This window comes from Trachurus trachurus, assembly GCF_905171665.1.
Source record: "Trachurus trachurus genome assembly, chromosome: 14".
NCBI classification, from domain to species: Eukaryota; Metazoa; Chordata; class Actinopteri; order Carangiformes; family Carangidae; genus Trachurus; species Trachurus trachurus.
The window spans coordinates 12,429,054-12,452,119 of record NC_139903.1 but is presented as its reverse complement, the minus strand read 5'-3'; the positions used below and the strand labels follow the sequence as shown (position 1 = coordinate 12,452,119).

At 41.4% G+C, this 23,066-nt stretch overlaps 1 protein-coding gene across 1 annotated transcript in view; it reads left to right on the top strand.

Annotated features, from left to right (window-relative positions):
- The window catches only part of LOC310997517 (roundabout homolog 1-like), a gene marked incomplete at its 5' end in the record, with an annotated part of 81,307 nt that extends 61,262 nt beyond the window's left edge, over positions 1 to 20,045 (top strand). The window contains 26 exons of the mRNA XM_083987236.1: positions 3,297 to 3,417; positions 4,343 to 4,481; positions 4,584 to 4,711; positions 8,084 to 8,208; positions 8,299 to 8,470; positions 10,621 to 10,826; positions 10,929 to 11,010; positions 11,107 to 11,275; positions 11,392 to 11,558; positions 11,721 to 11,842; positions 13,133 to 13,367; positions 13,564 to 13,685; positions 13,848 to 14,019; positions 14,321 to 14,518; positions 15,204 to 15,230; positions 16,070 to 16,109; positions 16,305 to 16,459; positions 16,636 to 16,998; positions 17,081 to 17,200; positions 17,302 to 17,437; positions 18,146 to 18,220; positions 18,426 to 18,829; positions 19,153 to 19,293; positions 19,389 to 19,610; positions 19,705 to 19,859; positions 19,962 to 20,045. Coding sequence (XP_083843362.1) covers positions 3,297 to 3,417; positions 4,343 to 4,481; positions 4,584 to 4,711; positions 8,084 to 8,208; positions 8,299 to 8,470; positions 10,621 to 10,826; positions 10,929 to 11,010; positions 11,107 to 11,275; positions 11,392 to 11,558; positions 11,721 to 11,842; positions 13,133 to 13,367; positions 13,564 to 13,685; positions 13,848 to 14,019; positions 14,321 to 14,518; positions 15,204 to 15,230; positions 16,070 to 16,109; positions 16,305 to 16,459; positions 16,636 to 16,998; positions 17,081 to 17,200; positions 17,302 to 17,437; positions 18,146 to 18,220; positions 18,426 to 18,829; positions 19,153 to 19,293; positions 19,389 to 19,610; positions 19,705 to 19,859; positions 19,962 to 19,976 — 4,011 coding nt within the window. The 3' untranslated portion in view covers positions 19,977 to 20,045. The remainder of the gene's footprint in view (positions 1 to 3,296; positions 3,418 to 4,342; positions 4,482 to 4,583; positions 4,712 to 8,083; positions 8,209 to 8,298; positions 8,471 to 10,620; positions 10,827 to 10,928; positions 11,011 to 11,106; positions 11,276 to 11,391; positions 11,559 to 11,720; positions 11,843 to 13,132; positions 13,368 to 13,563; positions 13,686 to 13,847; positions 14,020 to 14,320; positions 14,519 to 15,203; positions 15,231 to 16,069; positions 16,110 to 16,304; positions 16,460 to 16,635; positions 16,999 to 17,080; positions 17,201 to 17,301; positions 17,438 to 18,145; positions 18,221 to 18,425; positions 18,830 to 19,152; positions 19,294 to 19,388; positions 19,611 to 19,704; positions 19,860 to 19,961) is intronic.
- Between the last annotated feature and the right edge of the window lie 3,021 nt (positions 20,046 to 23,066).

Sequence of the window (23,066 nt, the reverse complement as noted above, 5' to 3'; positions counted from 1 at the left end):
ATTGTTTCAGCTCTTTTTCTGACTTTGAATGACTAATTCACCCAAAATGTTTTATTACTCACATGGAAGACAGAATTACTGATCACTGGTTGATACAAAACAAAGATACTAATTTGTTCGCTGTAAATCTTTGGTATTTAGTTGCCCTTTTAGGAACGCCAAAAAACCAATTACCTCTCACCTCTGTCATCTTGAGGTGTAGTAGAAGAGTAAGCGTGTTAAGTCAAAATCTATTTGTGGTCACAGGAACACTAGATAATAACATCATCTTTATCTGTGCCCACACAGACGTGAAAATGCCAGGAGAAAAACAGAAAATGCCAACCATAAAAATAATGCATGAAAAAGAAACAGCATGTAATTCTGTTTTATATCACTCCTGGCAAAAAAACTAGACAGTACCAGATAACACCAACTAGCTGACACTGGTTAAGTGTCATCATATGAGCATTAGCATGGCATTAGTCTGATATATTAAGCTGTCATGTGGCAGTGATTTTCTTTTTATATTTTTGTATAAACTGAATTGATTTTGTGCCTGATGTGTAAGGGAAACAAGAACAGGTCTTTCATGCCTTTAACTCAAGCATATAACCAGGTTTGAGCGGCTCACATGATTTTGTCCATGTGTGTACTGTATGTGTATGTATGTGTGTGTGTGTGTGTGTGTGTGTGTGTGTGTTGATTTGTTTATTTGAATGTCTGTGCATGCTCCCAGAGACACACCGGAGAAGATTCAAAGCTCATGTTAGTGTGGAGTGACAGGTAGAGCCTCTCTGGGGGACTGTGATGGACAGAGCAGCTATCTCTGATTTAAGGAGAGGCATGGATCAGAGCTGAGGGAAGGCTCCTCTGAGGGAAATACAAAGGCTGCTTTTTGCTTTGTACTTTGTGCGTGCCTGTCTTTGTCCTCCCTAATCATCTTTTCTATATGGAAATATGTCTTTGCCAGGAGAGTTCACTCAAAGACATCACTTACTGTACAAAGACCAAAGGAGTCCACCACAAGTGATTCATAGTTACTTTCAGTCTTTTTAAGGATTCCCCCTGTGGGCTGGACCATCATTTATTAATACCGATATGTAGATAAAGTTGTGACTTAATTCTTAAAGACAATTTTTAGAGGGTTCTTAAAGGCAAAAGTGTGATTTATGGATTTTAATTCAAACACTGAAGTGCCTTTACACAGAAAAATGCATGTATATCACAGAATAAGCAACTAGAGACTGTGTGTGCCTTTAGGGCATGTTAGGCGATGTGAAGAAGAAAAAGGAATATACTGAAGAGAGCAAAGATGAAAGTTAAGGTTTCAGTGTCCAAGATGGAGGATAGACAAACCACATTTGGATTTCTTAGTAATGGAGTTGCTGCTAAAAATGAGGATTGGTCAGTGAAGGAAATAAAAAAGCTCATGGTCTGCTCTTTAATCAGCTGCTAAAGTTACAAGTACAGCTGTGTTTACAGCAAACAGCTAAAAGTTCACAAGAGAAGTATATATTTGCAGTTCATGAGGAATACTGATTTACAAAGACTGAGCCGTCCAAGTGCCTATGGATGCTCAGTGAAACTGAGACACAAATATCATTACATAGGGTTCAGTTGGAAAACTTAATTAACCTGGATTTAATATGCATTTTATGAAAATATAGCTTATTATTAATCTAGAGCAAATAATGTATCTATCCAGACATTCATGTAATTAGAAAAATGTTTTATTTTATGCTTTCATGTCCCAAATCAATACAATTAGCTTATCTTTAAAGTGCAGATAAGATGCCAAAAGTATGACATATATTTCAAACTTTGGAAGTAGCTAAATTCATCCTTTATATTAATTGAGCTGTCAATGTCTGTATGTTCTAGGATTCCATTGGCATTGACTCTAATGTGAATCTATAAACATCCCAACCTAATCCTTTCAACACTTGAAGAGCTGAATCTGCAATATCAGTTCCCCCTCACACCCCTCTCTTCTTACTCCCTGTGATTACCAGTGGTTGGCATTGTGTGTGAAAAGAACATTAAACCACCAAGTCGCACCACAGTTTGTTAAATCTTCCTCTCAAAACCACATCGTTTGCAGCAGATCTGGAACGCCAGCCAGTAGTTAGGTCTCTTTTAGTTGTTATTTATCTGGTGGATAGTGTGAGATTCTTGTGGTGGAAGGTTAGCCTGAAGGAGGATGACTAATAAATGAAAGGCTGTCGGTTTCATCCTTGCAGCAGCAATTTAATGATGTATTCCATCTGTGAGCTGGTGAGCAGCGACTGCCCACCAAGCAAGGTGCTGTCTTGCATGACGCTGAATCCCCTGCCTGCTTTATGGACGCCGCACTGTGGGCAGCCTTGACCTCTGACCTCTTTTAAGAAATGACAGAGCTGTGCAATTACAGGCAAGCCACGCCATTGCTGTGTGTGTGTTTCGAGTAGGCCAGAGACACACAAGACTATCTTTAATCACAATAGTGGGGCTGAAAGTTTAATTGAAGTTGATGCCTGGAAGAAGGTTTTAGATATTTGGGTGCAGGGAATGGCCTTGTGTTTGCTTTGTGATCTGCTCCCCCACTACAGTTTCATGTCTGCTCACTGCTGCTGCGGTATCACCTTTAACACTGGATATCTGCAGACTATCAATAGAGTAGCTCACATTCAAAGCACCATAAAGACAGCTACCATGGTCTGCGGGGGCGTGTGGTGGATAGGATATGAAAAGACTAAAAACAGCATGGAGAGCATATATCCACCACCTCTTGTTGTGTGTGTGTGTGTGTGTGTGTATGTGTGTGTGTACTGGTGTGTGTGCGCAGATATCAGTGAAGAGAAGCTAACAAGTTTTGGAAAGGCATAGTATTCTGACTGAACATCTGAGGACTGAATCTACAAAGACACAATGTCTTTGTTCGCCGGGTTCTGTGTTCATGTAGCACTAGATATGAATTATGTAATTTTATAATGGGTGACCTTCTGTGTAGCTTGAAAGGCAGCACAAATTCTGTTCCTTAGATAAATAGGTGCATACAGATGCACCCAGACATACATGACATTACTTGCTCTTTCTCCATCAAATGCACTCTACGAAAATGTGACTGTATGTGGGTGGAATTACACATTAAAAGTAGACATATTCATACAGGAGACTTTAGCTGCCACACAATTTAACACAAAATTCATATTCATGTTTACACCCATCACGAATGCGGTACACTCGCTCGGGGACTCGTGCACACAAACAGCTCACACAAGGCTAAGTAAGGTCTTGTGCAAATACAGGTGTGCAAACATTGTGTTGTCTTTCAGATCCGCAGCGGCAAGCTGATGATCACCAACACCAGGAAGAGTGACGCGGGCAAATATATCTGCGTCGGGACCAACATGGTGGGGGAGAGGGAGAGCGAGATCGCCGAACTCACCGTGCTGGGTAAAAATTTGCAGCGTTGTGATTGCGTTGTGCGTCGTGACTCAGTTAGTACCCTCTCAGTTCTCTGTGGTTTTCGTTTGCCAGTCTGCTGTGTGCGGTCTTTGTCACTGGGGTATAATAACCCATTAATTACGTTGATTATGCAGGACTACCATCCAATCTGTCAGCTGTGCTTCCAACCAAACATGTGCTGAGCATCTACCGCCGATGCATCCGGCGCTACAGCCTCTCAAACCTTTCAATACAAGTGCTCCCCATGCTGCCTCCGACGGCTCCCAGCCCAAATGCCTGCTTCAAGCCTCTGTTCTCCAGCCCCCCTCTCTTTTATGTTGCTAACATTTCCCATCAGAATAGAGCTCTTATCAGTATCACACAGTTCGATGACCTTGGTTAAGGTTGGGAGTATACCGTATAGTGCCTCATGGAGCTGTTCAAGGCTATGAGAATAATCCTGCTGAATACAGAAACAGGTCAGGATGCATTGTTCTACAGGTTGTGCATAATGAATGACTTTGGAGACTGTCTGAGGATTATCACCAGAATACAGTATTACATCTCCAACATGCGCTTGATTTTATAGCCAGATTTATTTATTCATCGTGGAGCAGACCGAAGTGGGAGTCTACAGATTAAATGTTCCAGAGAAAAGTGATTTCTGTCAAAAGTTGATAGTTAAATACATTTTCAGTAAGTTCAGAAGTAATATTGTAAAACTGTAGAACACTTTACTAGACGTTGTACCTTAGGCAATATATAAGCTTATATAGGCTATTATATAAGAATTACACAAAGATGTGTTTTACAACAATTTCAATGTTTTTCACTCTGGAATAGACCTGTACATGTTATAATCTATACAAAGAAAAGATGTTAATTACTAGATGATTATATTAATATTTATACAAGCTATTGTGCTGTCCTCCAGAGCGACCGACCTTTGTGAAGCGGCCCAGCAGTGTAGTGGTGTTGGCAGATGAGAGCGTGGAGTTCCACTGTGTGGTTCAAGGAGACCCTGTTCCCACTATCCGCTGGAGAAAAGACGATTCTGACCTGCCTAAGGGCAGGTAATACACAAAGGACCTCTACATGCAGTCATTTACCATGCAAACATGGTGTTCCAACTTCTCCTTTCATCTCTTGACTGTGTGTGTCCGTCCTGCCTCCAGATTTGAAATCCTCGAGGACCATACCTTGATTGTTCGCCAAGTGACCTCTTCAGATGAGGGCTCCTATACGTGCGTGGTGGAGAACATGGTTGGGAAGTCTGAAGCATCCGCTACGCTCACTGTACACGGTCAGTACATCCCAACCCTCACAGTTAATGTCCTCCAACCGTAGTGCCATCCTCTTTTCTATGCAGTAAAGAGTTTACACACTTTTCTCCAGGACTTCTGATTGTTTCTTCATGGATGAAGTATCTTCAAAACAGCTTCTTCCAGCCTAACAGGAGAACTAATCCTGTCTCATAGTGTCACAAATTAGCAGGCTGTGACTTTTACCTTGCTTTTTATCCAGACCTAGTTTTCATTATTGTGCTCTAGGCTGTTTCTCTCAGCGCAGTGCTGGACGAAATTATCTCACGGGTATTTGTGATTTATGATTTTTTTTTCTTTCCCCCACTTCCTGGCTGCCTGGCTGGAGGTCTGGAGGTCATATGGTGTCTGCAGCAGTCACCACTTCTAAATAATAAGCACTATAAGACACTGCTGCAGTTTGTTTACAGTGGGTTTCATAGTAATGTTGTGTATAAACTGAGGAGACCATGCAAAGTAAATGTTTACGTGAAAATGGATTCATTCGGTCCAAGTTGTCCTGCCACAATGACACCCTTAGTTTTTAAATCAGTCACAGGAAATGAGCGGCAGGACACCTCTCATAGTTGCACTAACAGGCCGAAATCCATACACATAAACACACTCACCCTCACTGTGAGGACAGTGGGACTTAATTAAAGATAAGGCAGGGCTGGTTGCATGCTGAGAAATGACATGGTTCCAATTATATTGTCTTCCTGTCCCTCCAAAAACCTGAGAAAACAGGCGTCATGGGGGACCAAAGCTAATTTTGAATGGCGAAGGACAGGAATAACTGCTAGTAGTTGCACTATGGGAGGAACAGAGAGCTATCTGAGTGTATGTGTGTTTCATAATTGAATAAAAAAAACTCTCTTACTTAACCTTTGGCTAGCTCAGTCATGGCTGCAGTCTTAACCACAGAATCATTTTTACTGACTTAGAACATTTGGTTGATATTAAACAGTTGCCATTTGAAACAACTGCAGCCGGCCAAGGAGGTTACTCATTTTAAGATTTGCACAGGTTCCAGGCATGAAATGAAAAGACTGCTCAGCGCTGCACTCATTAAAATGATCTATAATCTATCAGGCATTCGCTTGGAAGAAACTTTTAGATAAATTGAATTGCCTAAACTTGACACATGTCCTTGCAGATGGGGAGCTTAAACCCAGCTTCCTTGCGCCATGCGAAATCATATGCGTTTCTAAAAACATTCTTTGAACACAAAAATGTTGAGCAATAACCGCAGTCATCCTCTCACAGTAGTTCCAAAACCAGCTGCTTAGCTAGCCATTCATTTCACTATAAATCTAGTTTACAGATGTCAAGATGCACAGTTGTTCCCATCTCAAAATATGTCTTTGTATAGCACATTTAACAGAGCAGAACCCTGCACCGTACCCTGCAGTTCCCCACTCTCCCCTCTTTCCAGACGCAATGATCCCACCTCGGCCCTCACAGGTTTATGTCCTCATTAGAGGATTGTATCTTTGTCTAAATGTGTCTCAAGGCTGCCTGGCTATGTAGCTCAAACCAGCAATTAGATATTCTTTTCACACCTCACAATCAACAAGCCTGCTGAGTGTAATTGGGGCTAAATGGTGTGCCTTGTCCTTTGACATCCTTGACACATATTTATATATAAAATATATGCAGTCTGAGTCTAATTTATTCCCAGACTAGAGAAAAAACGAATTTAGAATTTTTTGGGAAATAAAGGCAAATTATCTCCTGTTGTATACTCTGAGTATTTAATAAGCTGTGCTGTATGTTATTGAACAACAACTAACTGTTTTATAATGGTGAAACACAGTACAAAAATACAGACAAAAAATATGCTGGACACATTTATTCGCAAATAACCTGAATTCAATTAATCTCTATACTGCTGATAATTTCATAGTGGAGATAAGACTACAAGGCAATTGCCAAAGATGTCTGTTTTCACAGTTCGTAATGTAATGTCAGAACTTTCCCAGCCATAAAACTGTTAAGATGTCTCTGGGAGGAAACTCAGTGAGAGGAGTCTGTGAGTGTTAGTGTGATAAAACACCATACAAGGCATCTAAAGAACAGCCTACCTACGGTGAAACATGCTGGTGGTTCTGTTATGCTGCGGGGCTGCTTTGCTTTGTTCCGGTACCAGAGGCATTGAATGTATCAAAGGAATTCTGACATCAGAAAATGACCAAGGCATTTCAGAACAAATTTGTGTTACCCAGCATTAGAAAACTTAGACTGAGGCAAAGGTTTTGAGTCTTTGAGTAGGACAACCCACGGCTCACATCCAGCAGCACTAAAGAATGGCTGAAAAGGAAAAGACGGACTGTTTTAAAGTGCGTACAATAGAGTCCATTGGCACCTGAATCCCATTGAAAGCCTTTAGAGAAAGCTGAAATCGACTTGTGCAAACCTGAAAGAGTGTCAATACATAACATTGGATGAGTGGCAGAAACCACATCAGACACTTGCTTACTAGAAACATTTCGAGATTGTCGTTGACAAAAGGGTCTGAAACTGAAATTTAATGAAGAGTGTCAATGAATGTTTCCATGGTGTTTATGCCTCTTTTTTATACAACTATTGAAGTTTTTTTTTGTTCAGTAACCTTGGACATTTTATGAAAATATTCCAGTTATACAAAATTGCTTTATTTGCATTTATATCTGAGGACATTCTGAATTATGTACTTGAAATTCAGGGGTTCCAATAATTTTAACCAGGAATGTAAAATGTGTATTATCACAGTGTGAACTCATATTTTTTTTCTTTCTCTCAATTTATCCCTCCGTCTCTTCACATTTGTGTGTAGAAGCATAATAGTGAGATGCAATGAATTATAATAACCAATATTACATTGTAAGGATATTAATCACATCAAAAAGTTTAAAAGAAAAGACTATTGTTGATTATGTACATATATTACTGACTGTTTCCTGCTCTTTTGTATCATTTCCATTGTGCCCACTCATTCAAACATGTGCCATACTGTTGAGTGCAGTTTCATATCCCTGTATGCACCCTGATTACTCATTTCACTGCTCTTTTTTGTGTTTTTCCCTTTGTAGTCAACACTGGTAAGTTGTCATCCATCCGTCATCCACCATCAGACAGCAACAGGAAATCATGAGCCCCTGTCATTGTCCTATCTGCTCTTTAAATCCATCCACCAATACAGTATGTAATTCATGACATGTGGGTAAATGAATACAAACATTTCTATATTTTTCATTAAGAAAGGTAATAGTAACTGCTTTTGCTATATACACACTAAGCCTGCTTTATTCCTTCAGCTTCCTATGCATACTAATGTGTTCTAAAATAGGGAATTTTGAAAATGTGTGGTAATTGGGGCCTCTCTTCTTCCTCAGTGCCCCCAGCCTTTGCCATACGCCCCAGGAACCAGGTGGTGACAGCGGGCAGGACAGTCACTTTCCAGTGTGAGGCCACGGGCAACCCACAGCCAGCTATCTTCTGGCAGAGGGAGGGCAGCGAGGTGAGACTGACCCTCAGTCTGTCATCGCACTAAATCACTTCTCATGAATGAACTCCTAAGTCTGTGATCTCTGTCGTCCTCCCCCTCCAGAGTCTCCTGTTCTCTTACCAGCCACCACAGCCCTATAGCCGCCTGTCTGTCTCCCAGATGGGCAGTTTGACCATTACTGATGTTCAGCACTCTGATGGCGGCTTCTACAGCTGCCAGGCTCTCAACATCGCAGGCAGTGTTATTACCAAAGCATTGCTGGAGGTCACAGACTGTGAGTAAAGGGAGGGAGTGATGGAGGGCAGATGTGGGGGGTGGGCTTTTATTCAGCACATTTGGAGCTCCTCTGTTTTTTGTCTTTTGGCTACACAGACTACCTTTGTGCTGCAGTTTTCCTTGGCTGAGCTGGTATATTAAGCTACAAATTGGCACAGGTTGCAGACTGGTGAGAGCTGCCTCCCTCAGGTGTGGTAGTTGGCCTTGGTTACTAACTGTCAGGAGAGGGATTTCAGAGGATGTTGTTCACATGTTGGGATCAAAACCCTCTGTTCCCATGGCACGTAAGGAGTGTCCCATTTCTCAACGTGTATAATGTGAATAAAGAAGACAAGGGAAAATAGAATAATTACTATCCATTGTAAATTTAGTTTCCATTAATACAAACCATCTGTGAGCTATTGTATTGGAGATTTGTATGAACTCGGACTGTAGCATAGACATAAGATATGGCTTACAGGTACTTTTATATGTAAAGTGGCCTGATGGACTGTCATCCCAATTCTAGGTGATGAAATAACTGTGTTAATTGTTTGGAGAAAAAAAGCAATTTAAATGTGCTCGGAGGCCCACACCAGTAATTACAAACCGCCAGGAAAGTCTACAGGCTCCCAATTAAACGACCTGTGTGATCATGAATACATGTGTCTGGCTAACTTTGCACTATGTACATATATTAAATTAATGAAGATAATTGCCTCAGGGTTAAACAGACATTTACTGAATCTACACATTGAGTTGTTTGGTGCAGCCCTTTTAGTCATAATGGATAATCTGCTGCTCTTATTGGCAATATGCTCTGCGGCCACCTAGTAGGGAAATGAGGGGCGTCCACTCAGTGAAAAATTTGTCGCAGGTAATGGAAGTAGGGAAAAAAATGGGGTCATGTTTTATGCAGTTTTTTTCATTGGTTTATAGCACTGCACTCTCATCTGTACCTGTGTCTGCCCTCCCCCCAAATTCTCCCCATCCCACCACTCTCCTCTTATCCCTGTTTGGAGTGGTGCATTTGTATGGAAATAACTGGTGCTGCCGGCGGTTTTCAAGGTGTGTTTCCATCACCATTTTTCTTTTTTTTAGGGTATTTATTTATTTATTTACGTAGAACCCTGCCCCCATCCAAAGGGTTTTAAAATGTAAGAGAGAGAGAGAGAGAGAGCTGTGTTATCTAAGTGGGATTGTTATTAGTTGGGCTTTGTCGTTGTGATTGGAGTTGGCTCCAGCAGCACCTACTGCCGAATGAACGATTAGTTGCTCTCCGCTGGAGGGGAAAAGTTGATTTCTTTTTCCTTCACTGCCTGCACAGCCAGCTAAACCTATTGTTCTCTCTCTTTACCAATTTTCCTCCCAATATCTTTCACATCTTATCTGTCTTTCTTTTTTTGGCAGCATTTCATTTTCTCTACTTTTCATCTTTTGTGCTCTTATTTCTGTCTCTCTCTTCAGCTTTGATCTTTAGTGATCATCAATTCCCAATTTCCTCTTCTATAATGTACTGTTGACACTACTTACTGTTTTTTTTTTAAATGTGGCCTTTACTTAATAATAATAGTACAGATGTCATCTGTACTATAAGGTCACTGACCAGAATAAAACAGAGTTGCAGTGAGATGCAGATGCATCATAATCACATGGCTGTGAGATGCTGCTCTTTTTTACAATTTTCACAAGTACTAATTCCATGACAAGACAGTAACGCACACTTTGTACAAACAGGGCTTAATTCATGAACTTGGGAATAACACTGGAGATCCCTCCCAAAACGTATCCAAATGCTTTTATTGTATAGAATACACCTCATTTTATCCATGCTGAACATATAATGACAATGATATTTCACCAGCCCCAAAAATAATTCACTTCCCTAAAGATGACCAGAGAAAACTTGAATATAGTTTGGAGAGAAGAGAGAGAAATTCAAATCTTACATTGAGTTTCCATCAGTTGTGTTGTCTCTGAGATATTTTGACATTTAATTTTAAAAAAAAAACAAAGACTAATATGGGTTTTGACTTCTCTGCAAAAAGGTGAACAATGATCAGTGTTTTAGGTACAGTATGTATATGTATATATATGTATATGTATATGCAGTGTGTCTACAGGAACTAACCATATGTCTTAAACTTCCTTGCTTGTGTTTTTTAATAGCTGGGTCAGACCACCCTCCTCCTGTGATTAGACAGGGCCCACTCAACCAGACTGTTCCTGTGGACAGCACAGTAGTCCTGGGCTGTCAGACTTCAGGCCCCCCACCTCCTGCAGTCCAATGGAAGAAGGATGGTGTCCTGGTTTCTCCAGTGGACTCCCGCATGTCCCTCACAGACACAGGGTCACTGGAGATTCGCTACGCTAAGGTAGGGGTTGAAGTCACTACAGCAGGTGTAGTTAACAGATACAGTGACTGTGCTGAGGTAAGCAAACCCACAAATGTCTACTCCTGTACCTTCTCTGCACAGCTGGGAGACACAGGCTTCTACACTTGTGTTGCCTCTAGTCCAAATGGAGAGGCCTCCTGGACAGCATACTTGCAAGTGGAAGGTAGGTTATGAGTCAGAGTTAGAAGAATTGCTAATACGGTTCCTGCCGAAAAGTTGTTGTACATTTTTAATGAATTTGTTTCTATCTCTGTGGCAGAATTTGGAGTTATTGTCCAGTCCAGTCATCCCACAGATCCTAACCTGATTCCCAGTGCACCGTTAAAACCTGATGTGACCGACATCACCCGCTCCTCCGTCACCCTGTCATGGAAATCCAACCCCAGTGCTGGTGCAACACCCACATCTTACCTGATCGAGGGATTTAGGTTAGACTGATGAAGTATCCATCATGTTTTAACTGCATGTAACACATTTTGTCTAGCAAGTTTAATGAATCACCTTTTTCCCCACTTTGTTTTCATACCCTCACCTGCTCTTGTAGTTACACACTCGGCAGCAGGTGGGTGACTCTTGCTGAGCATGTGAAGACCCAGACCTTTGTTCTGAGGAACCTGAAGCCTGGAGCCGTCTACCTCTTTATGGTGAGAGCAGTGAATGCTTATGGTCTCAGTGACCCCAGTCCAATCTCGGACTCCATCAGAACACAGGGTGAGTGTGGGTTTCTCAATCTCAATTTCAACTTCTGTCTATATTGAACAGATGCCACTTAAAGTATAAAAACTGCATGTTTGTTGCAGCCCGATGACATTGCAAGCTCTTTTTCAGTTCACTGTTGCTATTCAATGTCCTCTTTCCTTGTGGCACCAATAGACAGCACCTCCACCATGCAGGGAGTGGATCACCGTCACATCCAGAGGGAGCTGGGAGATGTAGTCATCCACCTCCACACACCAACTGTCCTGTCATCTACTACTGTCAGGCTGCAGTGGATGGTAAGGGGGGGGGGGGGGGGGGGGGCATACCATGTGAACTATATGCTCAAGGTTGTCAGAGTTAAATATAGTGAATGTAAAATGTAAATATGGGAAAAGGTCAACTGTGCAGTGTCACCAGTAAATGTAAACACATACTGTACATTAACAAATAAGTTAAAGGCCAAGGTCAAACCTTAAAAATCATTGCTGTTTATGAGTTTTTACGAGAAGTCATTTCAGAGCAGACCAACATTCTCTCTGACATGTTTTCACTTAGTCTTTCAACTCTATGATGACTGAGCAAATATTCTTTGAACAGAGATTCAGTGAAACATGGAGCTTTAAATAGTTCAGGAGGACTATTGAGTCTAAAACTACCTTGAAATGTGTTTGAATTATTTATTTTATTTTGAAATTACCTTGGATTTCTATCTGAGCATGTATAAGCAGAGAATAAATCCACTGCAAAGTTTTGAATTTAGCTTTGTGTGTGTATCTTTGCAGGACACTTTATCATTAGTTCCCTAAGGCATAATGATATATTTGTAGAATTTGTGTGTTCACATGTTTTTTTAACCTCTTTCTGACCTTTTCCATTACAAACTGACCTTTACAGGACCAAGAGGCAAAACAGTATTTCTAACATTTGAAGGTTATGTTAGGGGGGGAAATGTGTATTGTTAATGGGCAAAGCGAGGGTTAACAATAGGGTTCGACTGGTCACAATGAATGGAAGTCAATGCATCACCTAACAGCTACACAATCTGTAGTTATGATGGTTTAGTCAAGATAATTAAGGTGAGGGACTAGCAGATTACAGTACTGTATGTCAATGACAGGTCTCTAAAAAGATAGCTGTGGATGTGTTTTTATATGTCTGGATGCCCCCGCAGAGATCTTTTAAGGCATCTTTTATCATAATTGTGTGGTTTAAATGGAAAGCGATTTGTCCTCTCTTGACTTGATTTTAAACAGAGTTTCCTGAGAGGAAACTATTAATGACCTCATATTGCGGTTTACTGTGAGAATTCACAGATATGGGGAAATGTTAATCTGTATCGCCCTAAAGCCAAAAGAGAATTAACTGAGTTTCAACAGATCCTTCCTGCAAAATGTGTTCACAAGATGAAGCTCTAACCTCCTAGACATGTGTTCTTTTAACTCGCGTGCAAATATTATTATGAACCTCCAATATAAATGTATATATAAACTGAACTAAACTGCTGTTTTGCTGCTCATAATAAAAAGTTCTCAGGGTTGCATGTAATGACATTTATGCAGCGTGTTTTATCTATCCATCTCCATCAGGTGGAGACGCAGTCCCCATACATCCAGGGTTACAAGGTGCTTTATAGAGCATCTGCTGAGCATGGCCAGCCTGAGGGGCAGTGGAGTGTCCTGGATGTTCGCAGCCCACGGGAGGACGGGGTGGTGATCGGTCAGCTGAAGAGAGGATCCATCTACGAGTTCAAAGTGCGCCCCTTCTTTGATGAGTTCCAGGGGACTGACAGTGAGGTTAAGGTGGTTAAGACATTAGAAGAAGGTGAGTGATTAAAGTTCAGTGTTTCTATAAAAAGCTGACAGGAACTTGAAAAACACTGGTGCAATTCTTCTATATTTTTCAATCTGTATATGTAGATAACAAGCAGCCAGACGTTGTTTTGTTATCACTATTCTATTCACTGTGCTGCTGCCAGAGACATTGATTGTATTGTTAACTGTGTGTCTCATTGCCTCAGCCCCTAGCAGAGCACCACAGAGTGTCACAGTGACAAAGAGTAATGCCAATGGAACTGCCATCCTCATTGCTTGGAAACCGCCTCCAGACTTGGAAGAGGTTGGAGTCATTCAGGAGTACAAGGTAAGAAAGGAAGGCTCCCACCCTCTCCTGTACTAATGCTGTGTGTACCGCAGTTAAAATGTAAATTGCATCTTTGTGAGACTGTTGATGCCTCTTGTGATGTTGGATGTGTCCCTCAGGCAGTCGCTGTCATACTGTCTCCTCCTCACCTTCTCTTGACAGATCTGGTGCCTGGGTAATGAAAGTCGCTATCATGTAAACCAGTCAGTCGACGGCTCCACCTTCTCCGTGCTCATCTCAAGTCTGGCACCAGGAATTCGCTACAGCGTAGAGGTTGCAGCTAGCAACGGTGCTGGACCTGGGGTCAAGAGTGATGTCACTTTCTTTCAGTTAGGTAGGAGTTCAAGTTCAATGAGGAAGCTGTGACAAACTGAGCTTAAATCAGAGACAGCAGCTCACAATGAAAACTTCTGAACTTCTGAAATGTTTGTGAATGTAGAATTTGAATTGAAGCACCATGTTGTGCTTCCTAACTGTTTCTTAGCCATTCAGATTTTTTTTTAGTTTAGTTTAGTTTTCCAGCTTCATCAACATTTTTGAACACACTGAAACATTAAGCTTTCCATTTCCTTCACTGCTGTTGTTTTCATGCACAAAAATATATCAAATTTCTCTGTTTTTCCTTTGCTGATCAGACTCTGCAGGCCAGATGATGGACATCAGTGAGGAGAGAGACACATTGTCTCAGATCTCAGATGTGGTGAGGCAGCCAGCCTTTATTGCTGGCATTGGTGCCACCTGCTGGCTGGTCCTCATGATTTTCAGCGTGTGGCTCTACCGTCACCGGAAGAAGAGAAGTGGCCTAAGCAGCACATACACTGGCATCCGAAAGGGTGTGTGTTCCTCTGACATGCATATACTTTTTTTCAAAAAAGGAGGTTTGATGTGTGTTTGCTGCAAAATTACACTCTGTGTGCAACTGCAAAACATTTTTTACTTTTACAGATATGTTTGAAGGTTGTTTCCATGCTGCTACTTCAGTGAGCAGCAGTTGTCATCCCAGTGATATTCAGGGATATTTTCAGAGTCTAATAAGCAGAGCACATGAAGAGTTGAAAAATACTCTGGTCTAATCTTCCTTTGACACAAAGACTTCAGAAACAAATTTGCATTTGCGATTATGCAGACGTTCAAAGGCTGACCTTTACTTGCTCATTTGTAGAGTGTCATTTCCTCAACACGGCACAGATTTTTGAGGCGAGGCCTGTCAAGCTGCCATTACTATGTCTGCTATAATACGTATCACCGTTATTTTCTCCTCTCCCTCTCTGGTTGCCTGTCACTCCCATTAACCTTCACCTGGGCACACATGTCAAATGTCTTAGGCAGCTGTAAGATGTAGGAGGCAAATGACGTGTGGCTATTTAAATGTTTGCACAAAACTGAGTTTTATATAAGGAGATGCCCATCAAACAGCAGATACACGAAACAAAACCTCATAGTCTCAAGTACATAGTTATAGTGATGCTAAAGTATGTTAAAACTGATCTCTGATCTCTCTCTTATCTGTCCCCACAGTCCCATCATTTACCTTTACACCAACAGGTATGTACAGAATGTTTGATCTGCTACTGTTATATGTACCAAGTCAATTTTTGTCTAATTCATATAAACAGCCCAAGATAGTAAGTGAAAATGGGAAAGTATGGAAGCACAACTGATTGCGCCAAGTTTGTACAATGATAAACAACCTTTTGAATACATTTTTTGAACATATGAACATAGAATACATAGAATACAGCCAACAAATTAAGTAAAGTAGAATTAGTTTTGAGAGACACTGGTGTTTTAGGCTTTACAAACATAGTATTGAAGTGTTACATGTAAAGCATGGGCCACAATGGAAAGTGATCCAATTGTTCCCTCTCTAAAGTAGGAACTTAAGTAGGAAATGTTGCAAGTCAACCTATACAGTACAAGCAACTTGTGAATGTGGATGTGTTGAATTGCATAGCAGAAATTTGCCTATAATAAAAAGGCAACAATGTGCATTTGCACAAACATCAACATGCTGATAGTTGCTGATAGCTCACCTGCTCACTAGCTCGTTCGTTTCACTTGATTAAAAAAGGAAAATGCATAATGCATCATATATCCTACAGGGGAATCTTTATTCATTTTAGATGTACCGGTGGTGTATCAATCTGTGTTTCTAAATCAGTAGTGTAGTCACACAGAGAGGCTGCTAAAGACGCAGGCAGTTGTTTGTGTTGTTTTCATATAGATTAAACCAGACAGTCAAACACTGAGCCCTATGGATAGAATTGTGTGTTGAAGTATATGCAGACTTTTGACTTTAGGTTTGTGCTTAGACTTTCTACCTTTGGCACTTCCACTTTTTGACAGCTCATCAAGGTTTAATGTTTCCCTGTGTCTCTTTGCAGTTGCGTATCAAAGAGGAGAATCTGTGTGCAGTGCTGGCAGGTGAGTGATATTTTTATCCCTTTGAGTTACATGAAGGCAGGCAGAAGAAATGCACTGGCGCTGTAGAGCCACTAGGGGGAGCTGTCCCCCTGCTCTAGATGATGAGCTGTTTGCATCCACCCCACTGTTTCCTCTTTGGTGATTTATGAAGACAGCAGGTTTTGATTGACAGCCCTGTGGTCCTCCTTGTTGCAGACCTGGCCTCCTCAGCATGGGGGAACCGCTAAACCAGCTGTGGCTGCCAGACAATTGGCCTAATGCATGTGCCAATCACAAGGACTGTAGCATCAACTGCTGCAATAATGGCAATGGCACCAGTGACAGCAACATGACAACATACAGCCGACCAGGTTGGTGCAAGAATGAGTTCATGTCGTAGGTTACAGTGTTATTAGACACACATGCTGTCTCTTTGTCTGTGTGTGTGCATCTGTGTGTGTCTGATAAAAATCAAACGGCTTCCAGCAGTGCCAAAGGGTTGTGTCTTCATGTGTCCATGTGCTGCTTTGTTTCACATCCTCCTCAGCTGACTGCATAGCCAACTATGGAAACCATCCAGAAAACAAACAGGGGGGGCAGCTCTCTTCAGAGACGGCCATTTACAGCGATGTGAATCTCTCCAACAAACTCAATGAGATTAAAACATTCAACAACTCCAACTTGTGCTATGCAAGTCCAGGAGGAGATTCAGCCACATATGAGCCCATCCCATATGCCACCACCCAGCTCATTCAGGCCAGCATCAAGAGTAAGGCAGCCTCTGGTGGCGCTATAGCAGAGCCTCTGGACATGCCCCCCTGGAAACAGCCCCCCAACCCTCCTCCAATACCAAAGGAGATGGCAGCACAGATGCAGTACAACATAATTGAGCAAAACATGCTAAATAAAGGTAGGCAGTGCTATGCTTCATACTATTTTTTTTATGTGAAACAAAAAGATGTTACAAATTTGCTTTTCTCTCCATTCTTCAGATCATTTGCAAGGAAATGAAGGAATGATCCATCCCAAAACCATCGCCTACAACCAGACCCGCGATCACGGCACAGGAGGCTCACATCACAGCTCAGACAGAGGCAGCAACAGCACCTCAGGTAAGGCCAGCAGCTGCTCTGTCCAATGATGAATTTTGATGAGGCAAACCGTAAGTCTGTGTTTACCGCTGCGTGTTTTTTTTTTTTGCATTTCTTCTCAGGGAGTCAAAATCAAAAGAAAGGAACACGGGCCCCGAAGATGCCAAAACATAATGCAGTAAGCTGGGGAGAAGCCCCGTCTCCTCCTCATGCTAATGCCTGGGATTGTGATGAGTATAGCCTTCCCATGGAAAGGAGGTAGGGGGGGAAAAAGACACACACAGATGGTTGTTTATTGCACGCACACAATTATACATATTCACTTCTAGCACTTGAATTCATTAGAGCTGAAGTGGGGTCTCTGAATCAAAAGAAATGCAGACAAAATACCCTAAAATATGCCAAATATATGAATCGATTCGCTCTTGACTGGCAAAACAGTGAATAAGATAAAATTAGAAACACTGCAGAGTGTGTCATGTGAAGCTGCAGCTACTGCACCTTATGTCGCTCATTAGCGGGGTGTAGCCCACCAGGTTCAAATTACGGAAAAATATGAAATAATGATAAAGTTAGCAGACCCACACATGCTTAATTGGAGGTATGCTGGGAACACCTGCAAACCTTCTGTCAGAACACAGCCTTATTGTCACACCCAACTCCTTAAACAGGCTAATTAGACAATTTAGATATTCGTGCTTGTCAGACAGTAAGATTTCTATCATTGAAATTACTTACAGTGAACAGAAGAGAGACACAAAGCAAGCATTCGGTATATTCCAGTAATAAAAACAGAAAGCTTATTGTTCACCTTTGTACGTTTTTTGGGTAATGGAAGAGTCTGTTTTCACCGACGAGCGAGCGATTTACATTTATGTCTAATGGGCTCTGACTAATGTGTTGGGGCTGCTAGTACCCATCATGCCTTTAGCCATTACCTCAATCAGTTGCTTTTTTTCATATAAGTTTTGACACAGAGGGGCGACTAGAAAGCTGTCCAACTCCACCAGTCAGAGGGGCAGCCTCATCCCCCCCTGAAGTGTCCTATAGTCACCCACCTACGACGTCACCAGAGGGAGAGCTGAGCAACGGTTTTCACAGCGGAGCCGAGCACCCCAGGTAACCAGATCAACTGATGCAACATCCTGCAAAGACGTTTGACAGCATTGATAAGACTGCACCATTTCTTTTTTAGCCAACACATCACCGGCCAACCTCATCCGCTCTCCCCAACACACACCTACAGCTCCATACCCCTCTGCGTGGACACTGACGAACAGGAAGAGGACGAGGAGGAGGAGGAGGAGGAGGAGGAGGAGGAGGCCGAAGAGGAGAGGGACGCAGAGCTCCCTGACAGTCACTACAGCCAACACCACAAACACCAGCTGCACCACCCCTCTCCACACAAGCTGCTCTTCCACGGGCTGGACCAAACCCCAGCCTCCAGCACCGGGGATCTGGACCGATCAGTCACAGGGTCCATGGTCAACAGCTGGGGCTCAGCATCTGAGGACAACATCTCATCAGGCAGGTCCAGTGTTGTCAGCACCTCAGAAGGATCCTTCTTTACAGACGGCGATTTCAACCAGGCGGTAGCCTCATCGAGGGATATTGTGGGTCTGCGTATGTGCAGATACCCAGAGGACTCAGGTGAGGACTGTTTTTTTTATTTTTTTTACAGAAGGTGAGGTGGCTAGAGGTGGAGGTCTGTGTGGGAGTGGTGTCATCACATTTTGATTCAGATTTTTCCAAATCCTGATTGGTGCACATCAGCTAAACTGTTTCAACTTTATGTGGAAGAAAAGAATAACACGGTAAAATAAATCAACTCGTTAATATTTGACTAATTTGAATAGAAATAACTCTGGGCATTTAAAATAATTGAAGTCTTTAGCTGTAAGTTTGCTGTTAAATGTGACATTTATGCACGCTCTAAACGTTTTTTATTTGTGATAAATCTGTGATGATTTTAGACCGGCGGCACCAGCGTCCCAGCAGCCCCATGTCCACAGACAGCAACATGAGTCCTGCAATAACACATAAAAGACCAAGGAGGCATAAACAGAACCAGTCTGGTCAACAGGGCTACCAACCCAAAGATGTCTTCAATGATGGTAAAGATTAAACTAAGGATGATTAGAGGTTTACTTCTCTGTATCTCATAATGAGGCTTACATTTGGATCTCTTTGCTCTGCTCCATGTCCCCAGACACTTGCATGCCTCTGAATTTCTCCAGCCAAATGTCCCATGGTGACTATAAAGTGAGGGGAGCCACGCTGCCTCGGATGGGCTCTGGGGACGCCCGGGGTCGAAGAGGCAGCACTGGGACTCATAGGGTGAGGGAGGGCACATTTGAGCATCGAGAGAGCCAGGACAAGCACAAGACTCCACTGGGAGGAAAAGGAAGTAGCAAAAGCCGACAGCACTCAGGTACCCAGTGGATTATTTAAAGTAAGACATTTTTTAAATAAGCAATGAAGTGTCTAGCCGATTAAAATGTTTGCTTTTTTTGTTTCTTCCTCAGAATTTGGGGACGTCCTTCTGTACAGTCGTCCCTCTTTTCCATCAGGTCCCGCTCAGAGGGAACCTGATGATCCTAATCCATCCAGCTTTATGTCATGTGGAGATTCAAGGACCAAACAGGGAGGACAGGTGGCATCTACGGGACAGGTGGAAGAGGTAAATTAAAACCCAAGATATTTTAATTTTACTTGAGTGTCTAAATGTATTTTCCCTGAATACATGCAAGGAAAAAATCATAACACTCGTGTTTCCTCACAGTTCCTGAAAAGCTAAGAAGCAATGCGAGCACAAAAGGAAAATCCTGCAGCTGCTTCAGACGAAGGACTCTGACCTTTACTATATGGAAAAAGACTTAAAAAAAAAAAAAACTGCACAACACATGCTATCGTTTTCTACTTCACATTTCTCATTTGATGTTGGAAAAAAGAAAAAAAGAAGTGCTCTCATGTTTAAGTCTGTGGACTTCAATTTGATGCACTGTTTATTATTTGCTTTTTGGGTGACCAGTCTCCAGGAGCCTGAACCTCTGGTCGCTCAGCGAAGTAAGATGAATGCACATTTGATGGCGGTTGTGAGTGTCTACAAAAATATTGTCCATGGTGACTGCTTGATGCGGTCCCTATGATCTTTGCTTGTCAGTCGTCTTGTTATTTTTACTGTAATTGATATTCAGTCATTACCAGCCATCTTGTAAACTGTTGAAATTGTTTACTGCCACAGAAGTGCTTCAAATTCAACTTTTATAGAACAGTGTTAATGTTTTATAAGTGATGTACATCTTGTCTTTGTATTATTTGTTCTACTTTGGTTATAAAAGCACAATCACTTAATTTTATTGTAAGTCATTCTTATATGAACTTCAGTCTGCAGGAAATCAGTCTTGGTAGTCATTTCATCAGACTGAGGAAATGAGTTGTTGATTGTGGTTGTGCATTCAGCTGTGTTCATTTGAGCTGCTTTCATTCAGATTTGAACTATCTGTTGTGTGTACTGAGAGAATTGCATGCAGATTCACCTGTAGGAGGTTTTTACTTAACACCTTAACTGCTTTATTCCCACTCTGGGATGATGGACATTCTGGTCATGGACTGGCTCCATTTATTGTTTCTCTCCACTGAGTCCACTTCATCCAAATCTATGTTCCCATGACTCTGGCAATAACTTGTGGAGTAGGGCTGGACAATGGGCCGTATTTATTATATTATTGAGTAGGAATTCCCTACTAGCCTAATTTCACGTGTATAGCAATTTCGAACACATCAAATTGCCTGAATCCCACGGAAACTTAAACTGGGAGTAGCTTCAGCAAAGTTTAAAACCTTTAACTGGAGACATTGAAGAGTAAGCTAGTAAAGTGAATGTTATCAGGCATTTTGTATTATGAAAAACACTATTGTTTATTTATCTCTGAAAAGTAAAATGTACATTGTGATATAGATCTTTGGTCATATTGTCCAGCCCTAGTCTGTAAGTTACATATGGAACAAATATGTCACTTTAACTTCTCTGTTATAATAAATATTGCTGTTCCTTAATCAACTACAACAACTAATCTTTCATCTCACTTCTATAACCCAATCTATATTGCCTTTCCTCTTTTCACTTTCACATGAAATATTGAATTTTCCACCACAAAATATCAGATAGAACAAAAAGCACTGCTAGCCACAACGGACCATGAAAACTACACAGCTCTTGAGCCGTTTTTCCATGCCAACAATGTTTCAACTTTCAAGAGTTTAAAGCGTATAAAAAAGAATAAAAAATACAGTGAGTGTGATGTTTTCTGGCCATGTTATGTGATACAAAACTCTGATGGTCATGGTTTTTCTTTAAACTTTAAAGCAACTGATATACAGCCAAGAAATCATTCCATAAAGCTTTTTTTCACACAAACCTGTGTATACCCTTAATAATTAATAATAATAATAATAATCAGCTGTGATTAATGTTATAAATATTGATATATTTTAAGAACAGAACTTAATCGATCAAGATACTTTGTAGTAACATACAGTGGTTTATAGCATTATCTGTCTACACTGTAAAATGTGGTATATTTAAAGGCAAATTAAATGAAAATTGCTGTTTTCCAAAATGTCAGCTATTCTCGAGAATTTTGCAGATTTAATTGGCAGCGTTTGTTGTTTTCACTCCATTATTTATAATTAAAACACCCACCAAGGTGTTTGTTCATTCTTGTTTTTTTAGGTCAGCTCCTGATTTCCAACTGTCACCAGGTTTTTCAGATTGTCCCAGGGGTAAACCCATCCAATTCTGTGACTGTGAGGTGGATGAGGACGACTGAAGACAGGGAAGCTGTGAGGATGTGATGAGACATGCTGTTTAATTAACCTCACTTATGAGCCTTCATCAACAGAGCACCTGTGTGCTGTTGAAAGTGAGGAAGTCTTTCACAGATGTCTTCCGATGTCTGTACGTGTATCCTGAGACCCACCCACTCATAAACGACAACGTATGTAATTACACTAAACTCATTGTGATTTATTAACAAGGCAGTCTGTGAATCAACTCCACTCAGCAGTGATAAGTGAGGGGAGTAGCTCCTGTGACCTTTGTGGTCCTTAATTTCTTCCACAAGATCACTTGTTGTTCTAAATGCAAGAAAGAGTTCTTCCAACTGCAGGAATGACTCAGGATTCCCTGATAAACTGGTTGGGGACATACTCAACTTGTCCCTTGAGATGAGACCTTTAAATTAAACTTTGGGTGTTTGTCTTGTCATTGTCTTCTTATTGCTTACAGGTATACATTATTAAATGATCAGAATTTTAATGGTCCTCTTTATTACACGGGTAGCCTACATATTAATGCATCATTAGGACATAATATAAATATTCACCGACTAATACAGTGTTTGGTCTGAATGTTTGGTGTTTGTTGCTTTACAAGGGATTCAGCCATTGTTGCACTGTATTTTGAGGTCATAATGCGGCCTCTGAGTGGTGAGTCGCTATCAGAAAGTGCAGAGCTGGGCCGGGGCTAGCTGGCTAGCGTCTTAATGTCAGTAATGGAGAAAAGAGGTGATGGAGGTAAGAGTTAACACTGTTGATGGTATACTTCTGCAGATGTTGTGCCCAAACAAAAGAAGAAACAGAAAGGACAACATGGACATGAGCACTGTTGAAGGCTGAACAAGACGTTAGCAATCAGTGACAGATTGCTAGAAAAAAAACACTTAGAAATATAACATTAAGTGCATTTTCCAATACATTATAGGAGATAAATAAAACATTTGAACACATATCACCTCATTATCCAGTTGATCTTCTCAACCTTACACCTGAAAGCCAAGGGCAATGTTTCTCATTCCTCGCAGTAGGGCAAGGTGCTTGCCACCAC